General features: G+C 35.4%; 2 protein-coding genes and 1 long non-coding RNA gene across 4 annotated transcripts; 1 reads left to right on the top strand and 2 right to left on the bottom strand.

Moving 5' to 3' along the window:
- The first annotated feature begins 1409 nt into the window (after positions 1–1409).
- Positions 1410–3703, top strand: LOC111370144. Its single transcript, XM_022991842.1, has 9 exons — positions 1410–1456; positions 1546–1646; positions 1712–1932; positions 2007–2085; positions 2192–2271; positions 2362–2457; positions 2539–2612; positions 2778–2910; positions 3512–3703. The coding sequence occupies exons 1-9, from the start codon at positions 1410–1412 to the stop codon at positions 3593–3595; spliced, it is 915 nt and encodes a 304-aa protein (XP_022847610.1). The 3' UTR covers positions 3596–3703.
- Positions 3704–3789: 86 nt separating this feature from the next.
- On the bottom strand, positions 3790–5896 carry LOC111370745 (E3 ubiquitin-protein ligase At1g63170-like). Of its 2 annotated transcripts, none has more exons than XM_022992603.1 (3): positions 5090–5896; positions 4637–5000; positions 3790–4186 (listed from the first exon to the last, which is right to left on the bottom strand). In XM_022992603.1, exons 1-3 carry the CDS (start codon positions 5578–5580, stop codon positions 4040–4042), a joined length of 1002 nt encoding a protein of 333 aa, XP_022848371.1. In that variant the 5' UTR covers positions 5581–5896; the 3' UTR covers positions 3790–4039. The 2 variants fall into 2 exon arrangements, with proteins under 2 accessions (XP_022848371.1, XP_022848370.1); XM_022992602.1 differs by having other exon boundaries at positions 4637–5003; positions 5090–5894.
- A 2443-nt stretch (positions 5897–8339) lies between these two features.
- On the bottom strand, positions 8340–10483 carry LOC111370744. The gene is made up of 2 exons (XR_002698491.1): positions 10428–10483; positions 8340–8724 (listed from the first exon to the last, which is right to left on the bottom strand). It is a non-coding gene; the product is annotated as an uncharacterized LOC111370744 (long non-coding RNA).

Below are 10483 nucleotides of genomic sequence, written 5' to 3'. Positions count from 1 at the left end.
TGAACCACAAGGAAACATCCTCCATGGTCACTTCTCCCAAGAGATCGCCTGCATAGATCTTATTCGAATGATTGATGGAACGTTTGTCATAAGCATAAAGGTCAAGTCTTGTCACTAGCATGGAGGCCCTGCACAAGCAATAAATGCGCCGCAAGCTAGCAAGTCAAACCCCATACCTAGGAAAAGATGTTTGAACTAAAAAGATGAGGCCACGTGCCACTTCATCCAAGGGCTTCCATTTCATATGTACTACTATAAATACTTCCTTTGTGTAATATCAAAAGGCTAATGCAAGAATCAATACAAAGAACTACATTTACTCAACTCTCTCTCATTTTACTTGCAATACACAAATCGAGTTTATACACATTTACATATACATTTATGAATACCGGTTGGTAATTATTGTATAATCGGATTACGAACAACCCGCCGGATTTCGAACGTCACCGTCCCACGCGCTCATTTTAGACCGTCCACGTGTCTTAGCGTGTTGGACATTCGCCCACGCAAGCGCGGGTGAGACCGACATCTGTTGGCGCACTTTTTGGGGTCAACACCTACTATGTTGTATGACTTTCATGTTGACTTTGTTTTAGTTCTTCCTCAATTACATGAGACTCCACGGGTTGCCACGTTTTCTAAGGTCATTACCTAATTGCACACTCTTCCTATTGACATTAGGATGTTGCCCACTAATTATCGACACGCTGTGCTAGCTCATCATTATATTGGCAATGTTCCTAAATTTCATGCTTAGTGAATCATGAAATTTTTTAGTTTACTTTCGATATGCAATATAAATTAGAATACTCAATTAACAAGTACTATAATTTATTGCAAGTTTCTTTGATCCGATTTCCTAAAAATGTGAAAACAGTTTTTGGATCCCTTTTATAAAGGTTTTTCATTTGACTGGTCATCTCACTTAAATGAAAGTTATATGTTCAATGTAGAAGAATTGTTTCCTGATCGGGGCCATTTTGAGCCTTCGATGTTGCAATCTTTTGTCTCTATAGGCCAGCCTTCGGTGCTAATTTCTTACGCTCCTCTTTATGCACAATCACGTAAAGATTTTGGAGATAAGTTGCATGAATGTTTACTATCTGGAGATTAATATCGGTATTTGATTAAAAAGAGAGATCATTCTTCTTGAGTGGATCATAGCTTTGAGGATAAGCTGCACCTTTCACCATTATCAACTGTTGAATTTCGATACTTGGTTTATCAGAAAGATCGTCCTCCGTGGCATGACTTGCATTTTGAGTATCAGCTTGACTGTAGCTTTTTTGTGATTCACCCTCTCGACGGGGTCGAGTTTTCTCCCATCTCCGGAGAGTTGATGCGGACATCATCCTTCATCAGGCCATTTGTTTGGGCCATTTTATCTTCCATTTATTTTAGGTCTTATGTTTTATTGGGCTTGTATATGGGATTGGCCAGGCCCTCAAATTAGGTTTATTATTTTGTTATTTATATGGTTGTAATTGGATTGAAAATCAGTTGATGAATTGATGAAGTAAATTGCTTGGTTTGTTGCCTAAGTATTCCCTCTTTTTCCCTTCTCCTCCCCTGTTTCTTCTCCGGTCTTCTCCCCCTTTCTTGCTGCCTATTTCTTCTTAATCCTCTGCCTTTTTTTTCTGCTGGTTATTGTTCAACTGCTGAAATTCCCTTGATCCTACATCAAATGTATATGGTCCTGCTCCCTTAGTAGTCAACCCCTTTGAATCTGCTGCATATTACGGCTTTCAAAATGGAACCGTAAATCCTGCTTTGTTGGTTAGTGCCACAGCTGTGGAGTCTTCTGGGATGCATAGTGAAACTATTCTCAAAAGCCTTGGCTCTGAAACAGCTGGATCCTCTGATGCCCATGCAGAAATGGGGTCAACTTTGTTACCCAAGACAATAGCTAATGTTCTTCAGGCTGACCAGGCAACTGTCAAGTTGTCAGGGGTTCCTGATTCTCAACACTCTATCAAAGCCTCAGGAACTACTTCAAATACTAAAAATGTCTCATCTCATCAACCTCTTCAATTACTACTGCTATTGTTACTGTAGCAACATCTTCTAAGGTCCAATCTAAAGGTAATTGTTGAAAATTTCCATGGTACATGAGAACCTAAGCAATTCCATTTAACATTAACATGTTTGTTGAGGCAAACAACTTATGTGTATGTTTTTGCCATCTCAGTTCCACGTAGTAAAAAACGGACTGCTGCAGTGGTATCCACATTGAGATCTAGTAAAAAGGTTTCTAGCTTGGTTGACAAGGTAACCCTTTAAACCCATAGTGTGAATTTGTACATGTCTCATGCAGTTTTAGTGTGTAGGTAATTGAATTTTTTTTCCCTGTTTCTCTAGTGGAAAGCTGCAAAAGAGGAGTTGCATGAAGAGGAGGAAGAAGAACCTGAAAATGCCTATGAAATGTTAGAGAAGAAAAGACAACTTGAAATAGAGGTTTGTAAATCTTTTCATCTGGTTGCAGTATTGATGAATAATGTTTTTCCATCATTTTCTTTAATTTCAGCTTAATTGCAGGAATGGCAAGCATTGCAGATTGCCAGTGGAGAGGCCAAAGATAATGCTAATTTTCAGCCATTGGGGGGTGCTTGGTATTTGGTCCTGGACTTTCTAGACATCACGCTAGTATATGAAATTTTAGAAATTATTAATACTTAGCCTGAGTGTGAAGCAAGTTTTTAGATACCTGGTCCTGACTTTTTTCTTCATCATTGGTCCATTCCCGTAGTTTTATGTGACTGTTCTTTATGATACAGGCGAGAACGAGTGAAGCACAAGAGATCCCAAAAGATGAATGATACTGAAAAGAGTGAATCAGATGTTGCAACAGAAGGGAATCAGCAACCTGATTTAGCTGCACTTTCAAGAGGTCTTCCATTTGAATGGCAGGTATTTTCAGATCCTATTGTTTCCTTCTGGGAACTAGGAGGTGTTGACAGAATTTTCTAAGAAAGATTTCATACACGTGCCCTTGGACACAAAACTTGGACCAATGTTCCTTTGTGTTCTGTCATTTGGTTTTTGTCAATTTGTCTCCTTTTGCAAAAGATGCACGGAAACTATTCAGATGAAATCAGAAAATAAAGAAAGACCTTTAGCCTGTCCTTTTAAAAAAAAAAAAGAGTCCGTGTTGCGTCAATTAAATGCTATTGTTTGGCTTTGAAGGAATCAAATCTCCATTAGATAGCTTGTAAGTCATAAGTGAGCACCAAATCTACTGCAAGCTCAGGCAGATTGTAAATGATTTTTCTATGTTAGTGTATTTCTTTGGTTGGTGAAAGAGGCTACTTCTAAAATAGGATTCTTCCTTGGATGTTCCGCTTTTCGGCCCTCCGATGATTCTATAAATTTGGTTTTAATTACTCAGGCTATCTTGTGATTTTTACGTGATGTATACTATATATCTTTTAATGCATCATCGATTATGTCCGCTGTACTATTCACATTGCTTTCTTGCGCTTTTTGTCCTCGGCATTTTCCCTTTATTCAGGTTTACTGGGATGATTCTACGAAGAAAGTCTATTATGGAAACACATTGACATCCGAAACAACCTTGATTAGGTCAACAGATTAGGATGGACCTCTGTGCGATTCAAATTCTAGTATTGCAAAGTTTTACTGTAATGTATTTGATTAACTGACATTTATTGAAGTCTCCAATCATTCCTTTATTTTGTTGTAGTCTTCCAGTATTCTCTTTATGTAAGGTTCCAAACATAAACAGTAGCTTCTTAACCTCAGAAGCGACTTTTGACTTTTCAAAAGTCATAAAAAATGAAATTTCTCTCTTCTTCTCAGTAAAACTCATTTACACAAACAAAACTCTCTCTCATGCATTCGCAAATAAATTTTGGTTACAGGTGAGCTTCAATGTACAAGAAATTCACTCACTCTGGTAACCATGTGAAGGTCATACAAATGTGAATATACATATATATAAAAACCTTCCCTTTTCTTGTGTATTTTTCTATAATAAAGAAAAAAAATTCTGCTGCTATTTTCTCTTTTTTTGTGTTGGTTATTTCTCTAGTCCTTGTTTACACAGAGGACAGCAAGATATAATCTTGAGCCATTGATCCACACACTTCAAATGAAATATATGGTTACATGGCAATTGCCTAATCTCTTCCTTATCTCTATACTTGGCCAGACAGATACAGCATTCCTGTTAAAACACAGAAAATTCAAAAGCTCCTAATTACTTACCAATTTACAAATCAATAGATTAAAATACTGTGTGCTCATTTCAAAGGGCTTCTACTTTTTTTAGAAGAATTTCTGGAAAAGCTATTCTAGATCAACTTTCTGTAAACTTTCATAATATTATCTAAACTTTTGACTCTTTAAAAGTCTTGCCAAAAGGGTCCTAAAACCTCTGTGTTTCTTTCCGAAGTTGCTGAAATCTTGAGTTACTTCATTACTATCATATCTAGTTTTCAAGAAAGATGTTACATATGATAGATTTCCGAAAATATGAAGTTTTAACCTATTTTGAAAAGATAGGGTAGCGATCGACAACTTTACAAAATATCAGTTGCATGTTCTGTAAGGTGTAATAAATATACATGAGATATCCATCATAGCAAGGTTTATATAACCAAGAAAGATAACATACTGTATTTTCGTTGTCTTTGGTTGGATTCCCAAGCTCGAAACTCTTGCCAACATCCTTATATTTCCAGGTTGGTAAATTGGCAAGCTGCTCATCAGATGCCCCTTTATCATGGGATGCCATGTTCATGTTGTAACCTAGGAAGCTGCTAAGCAGTGGTACACAGCAGCAAAGTAACACAAAAAGTATGAATGGAAATGAATAGCTGATGGCATTCCAAGAAAGCAGTGATATGCAGAGGACATGAAGTTTCGGAGCTTGTCGATATGACCCGAACCGCGAGTCGAACACCCAAACATTCCCCATTACAAACCATATTGCAAATAAAAGTTCAAGCCATGTCCTGCATTTATCCATGTTCTGCATACTTCTAATTATAGTATCGTCATATCAGTACTATAATACTATGAATCTATGATAAGAAACAAATTTACATTTAAAAAGTGTGCTAATTACCTTAATTCTTGAACATTTCTTTGCTGTTCAATATCAGAAAAACCGGGATTATTGTTTCTTTGAGTTGCATAAAAGAACAGATAGCGCCAGTTGAGGAGAATAAGGCTAAAGAAACACCCTAAAGCATACCCGGAAACCCATATTCTCATGGGCCAAACCGGTCTCTCATCTTTGGTGATGCACAGAGCATATGTAATGAGAGTAATTTGAACGGTTAAAGCAAGAAATTCCATCAACATCCAGGTTCGAGAATTGAACGGATTCGACCCGAGATCCAATCTTGATCCGTTCTGGTAATGAAAAACTCTTCTCAAGAAACTGTAACACCTTGATCTTGATACTCTCATGGCTATTCTTACTAAGAAAGTAGTAAAAGGGGCAGCCCTGTTTCTTGAATTATTTGCTGATATATCTCTTTGTTCGACAGCCCGTGGCAAAACTGGTGTAAAGGAGACTGCACTGCTAGAGTTGCATAACTGATCTGGTGTCATCAAGAAATACCTAATGTTCACCAAAAAATGGATACAAGGAAATGAATGGATTCGAGTTGCGAATAAAAGGATTGAGGAGCAGAAGGGTGAGGGGTACAACTAACAATAGCAGCAGAGCAGATGAGATGGTGACTGAAAATCAAACATTTTTGCTTTGAATCCAAGTGAATTGGAAGATATAACAATAACCAGTGGCCTAACTTTCTCAGAGAGGGCTTTGTTTATTCAGTAAGCAAAGCTGAAAGCTCTGTTGCCTCTTGCAGCTTCTTCGAACATGCTGGACGACCAGACACGTTTATTTATTTAAGTTCATTTTTCAACGTGACCTTCGAGTACTTATCAAATGTTGAGAGTTATTAATCCTAATTCTATACCATCGAGAGCAATAAAATTGCAAAAAGCAAACAGGCATAAGATCATGCAAGATTTATAGATCTTTGACTTAATGTGAAACTACATCCTCTTTCGTGCTGTAGTAATTCTCTACAATGAAAAGAAATTCATAAGGAAAAAAATACACATTCTAATGGTAATTAAGCTCGACAACTTAACGTCAAATTCATTTTTGTCAAAAACCTGCAAAATTTTTCATAATGTAAGGTGTAAAAATACTTAAAATCAAGATTTCTGATATCATGTTGTATCGTTTCCTCTAAAAGTTTATCCATTGAACATTCAACAAAGCACAGATCATCCTTGTCGGGTTAATCACGCTATACTCTAAAACTAAGAATAATATTAAAGAAAAAAATATTATTAAAGAAGATTTCGAATTCTGGCGGGTAGAGACTGGTTGGCAAACAAATCCAAGGGCCCACTAGATCTTTCCATAGAGCCAACTGCCACGTGTAATACAATGAAAGGATTAGCGGATATGTTATGTGTAAAAAAATTTATTATGATAAAATCAATGTTATTTTCAGCATGATAGAAAAATTTCAGCCACTTGGATTTGAACATAACATAAATCAGTTACTTGGTAGAGAAGTAGTCTCTAGATCGTGTTTGCCTAAGGTTACAAACTTTATTTACAAGTAAATAAATAACTTTTGCAGTATTCAAGATCGAAAATAAGCAACTTATTTATGTAACAGTAAAGTAAGAATTGTTTTTAAAATAAATAATTTAACTAAGCAATTGTCGAAACAAATTTAGGAATAACTAGAGCAAAGCATAACATGAGGCAATCATGTATGTGGTTCGTACTTATTTTAGTAAAAAGGAAAATCACAAATTATCGGTTAAAAAGATTTATTTGTCCTTATATTTTTAAATAAGCAAAAAGCAATAAGAAATAGAAAAGTGCGATTAATTATTTTTCCTTATTTTCTAAGAACGCTAAATATTAGGTCAAAACCCATCATTAGATACTAGATATGTTATTTAATTGAAGGTTAAGAGTATGAATTCAACCCAAAAAAAGTTTAGGACATACATACTTGAATGAGCAAATGTTGAGGATCTGTACTGCAATTAAAATTTTGCCAATCTATAAAAATCCATGATGTGAATATAATTATCCTATTTTTATTTATTATAATAGGACGTACAAATGTGAAAATTAGTTCTGCCACACAATCTAATTTTCCTCCACTTGGTGCTATTTATGTGAATTTCTCTTTTCTATACCTACCAGAACAGTGCAGTCCAATATGTGCCCTACCATGGGCTGATCCATTAATCTGTACGGATTTGGGTCATCAATATGTGGGCCCGCATGGACCCTATTCCACGCCGGATCTGTCCCATTTATGGATTGTTAAAGTGGAGTGGCTCCAACATTGAATCACTAGTGCGAGTACCTCGCCAATTCCAACGAGTTAACTCGTGAGCGAGCTCGCCTTAGGCTTGCGTTTTAGCTACAAAATGCAATTTTCAACTAATAAAATTAAAAAAAGAAAGAAGGAAAAGGAGACAAGTTGCGAGTGACTTGTGAGCCGATTCGACTTGCCCAACCAATGGACTCGCTCATGGTGGGTTGAGTTGAGCCTAGACCAATTCTTGAGACGCGTCGACTATCCCTATTTAACACCTCTGATATTGAAAAGTTACGCAAAGGTATATAACTATAATATCTTGTTTGATTCTCATTCTTCTCAAAATGCATTTTTCACTCTCTTCTTTTCAATCACACACTATTCATAAAATAATATTACACGTAAATAAAAAAAAATTCCTTATTCTTCAATCATATATTTTCCATTAATCCACTATTCTAAAATGTATTTTTTCATAAAAATGGGGCTCAAGTATCATTATCTATAACTATAAATAGACTCTCTCTCTCTCTCTCTCTCTCTCTCTCTCTCTCTCTCTCTATATATATATATATATATATAAAGAATCATTGTATATACTATATATTTTAGTGGTAAAACATTTCTTACTAAGGGCCTGTTTGATTTCTGCTTTTGCTTATACCTCTTGTAAAATCGTTTCATAAAAAAACTTTCATCTAAAAGCTCTTTGAATTAGACAGTTTTTAAAGAATATTATCCAAACAAGTGAAAAATAGCTTATTAGTCTTAAAAGGAATTTTTGAATTTTTCAAAAGCGCCGTAAAACGAACCCTTAAGAACAAGCTATGTTGTAGAGCATTTTCTTAATAAGATAAACGTGAAATTTTCGTCCGCAAGACATAGGACAAAGGACTTGCTTTCAACCTGTGGCTTGCAGAAATTCGAATATGATACCAAGTTTCAGTTGAATCTCAATCATAATTGACCATCTGTGTAAACATGAATTATGAAAATTTTCAGTATTTTCAACGGCAACTTTGATTTCGTTATATAACAATGGGATTAAACAACTTCTCTTCTTTACATGCATTAATGTACACTTTTCCTATAAACAACCAAGCGATGCTACAATTAAAGGGATGTAAGGGACAGAGACACCCCAAATCAATATAAATTTACTGAAACAAGCCATGTTGGAGGGAGCTACGAAAAAAATGGAAACTCGAGACGGTTACAGCAGCAATTTTCCAACAAATCAGCTTGAGCACAGGATCAAATCTCCCCCGAGTTTCCAGAACAATACCAACTAGTTTATTTTCTCCTTCGGTAGTTCCAACACGAACTCTACATACAAATCCTTGAGAGCTGTTACAACAGTAGTCATCAGTGGCCCCATTATTGCTCCCTGCACAATGACACAGTTAACCAACATTGAAACCAAATTTTCTATCCAACCATACAAGGACATAAATCTACAAAACACCGACATTATGGGCCATCTGTGGGACCCGTTTACAATTCAAGTGCATGTTTGGTGTAGAGTATGACTAGACGTATAATAAACGAGATTTTTAGCTTGTTTTCAATCAAATATTCCCTACCAAATATGCTTTAAGCCCTCCGTTTGTTTCCCACTTTCTAAAACGTATTTTTCCTCAATCTCATTTTCAACAATTTCATGAGACCCACTATCTTATCAACTTTTCGGCCACAATTTTCATCAACTTTTATCAAACTTCACTAAAAAATTATTTTTTTAACTAAACCAAACAAGGGATAAAGGTAAAATTAGTTCTTCAAGTGTCTTCTCTAGGATATGGAAATAGGCTCTGGTGGGGAAAGAAAAGGCTGCTGCCAGAAGAAGGCTTCTAATTTCACCTCGAAAATTAATTTTGCGAATATGTAATGCCCAAGCCCATGTCCAGTAAAAGTCTCAAAAAAATATTGAAATATTTTAATTTTAGTTCATTAGCCCACCAACCATTCACCAACCCATCACAATTGTAAAATCAGTTTCTTATTTTATACTTGGCCCAAAGATTTGTTTTAGTATCCAACAGCCCATTACCCAATTACACAACAAATATCATCTTCATTCCTTCCACCATTCCCATCACTCAGTTGCAAAATTTGAAAAACAATTCCCAAATCTTTAAATAACCCTAATGCTTAATCTGTCTATTATTTTTCCTAGCTACCATCTCACCAGAGATCCGTCGACCACAAACAAGGAAGTACCTATGAAGAAAAGTTTCAGTTCGGCTAGCAACTACTTACTCCGAACTACATTTTCAACTAGCAACTCGTTTTCTTCGATTATTGGTTAGTAATTGCGTCCTTTTTTAATACTTATATCAAAATAACTTCTTCTTCTTTTTTCATTCATTGAGTTTCTTAAACTTTGAGGGTTAAATTTTAAATTTATAACATATTCTGATGTTCTAATTTTTTGTTGTGTAATGTGTCTGATGATTTTTTAATTATGTTATGTTTATGGTTTTATACATTTTATTTATGATTTTGATTGTTGCGAACTTTTAGTTTCTAATGAATTTTCTGTTCAAATTTGTTTACAAGCATTTGATTAGTTTGTTTTTAAAGTATCAAAACAAACTTAACAATTCATCTAATTACCCGTTCACGTTGTTGGTAAGCACTAAGTAGGTATTTTGTACATTAAATTTCTAAATTTTTGCCCCCCGTAACTTTAGTTCCTGGCTCTATCCCTGAATATAGGCTTACAGAAACAACGTGAAAATAGAAATCTGAACTTTCCGCTGTTTTACATAAAAAATGAAAAAAGTTGATAACCTTTTTGTAATGAAAGCTATCAGTTAGCAACGAATTTATTACTTTTTCATGAACCTTGTTAAATAAAATATCAAGCAATAATGTGAGGCTTTGCAGTCTAAAAGATTCCGTAGCATTTTTCGTAAGTGATACTGTACATATACAGATCCTTAAAGCATGATAAACTCAGATTGCTTCTATATTCAAACAAAATCGTCTTTAGACATGACAGAGAAATATTCGGGGGAAATCATATAGTCCATAAACATATGACATGCAGAATAATAAGAACAACAGTCAGGATTACTTGGTACTTACCTCCAATGCAGATGGGAACAATGTCATGCCGCCAATGATGCTGAGACCAGTAAGAT

Source organism: Olea europaea, chromosome 21 (assembly GCF_002742605.1).
Source record: "Olea europaea var. sylvestris chromosome 21, O_europaea_v1, whole genome shotgun sequence".
Lineage (NCBI taxonomy): Eukaryota > Viridiplantae > Streptophyta > Magnoliopsida > Lamiales > Oleaceae > Olea > Olea europaea.
This window is presented reverse-complemented; position numbering and strand designations above follow the sequence as displayed.

Bases quoted from the DNA above. Each gene is read 5' to 3' on its own strand.
- LOC111370144 (XM_022991842.1), top strand. From the start codon at position 1,410: ATGTTTTATTGGGCTTGTATATGGGATTGGCCAGGCCCTCAAATTAG. The intron at 1,457-1,545 runs GTTTATTATTTT...TTGTTGCCTAAG, and splicing joins TGGCCAGGCCCTCAAATTAG to TATTCCCTCTTTTTCCCTTC. The intron at 1,933-2,006 runs GCAACTGTCAAG...TTCAAATACTAA, and splicing joins ATGTTCTTCAGGCTGACCAG to AAATGTCTCATCTCATCAAC.
- LOC111370745 (XM_022992602.1), bottom strand. From the start codon at position 5,580: ATGACACCAGATCAGTTATGCAACTCTAGCAGTGCAGTCTCCTTTACA. The intron at 5,004-5,089 runs GTAATTAGCACA...TACTATAATTAG, and splicing joins AGAAATGTTCAAGAATTAAG to AAGTATGCAGAACATGGATA. The intron at 4,187-4,636 runs GTATGTTATCTT...GTGTTTTAACAG, and splicing joins CCAAAGACAACGAAAATACA to GAATGCTGTATCTGTCTGGC.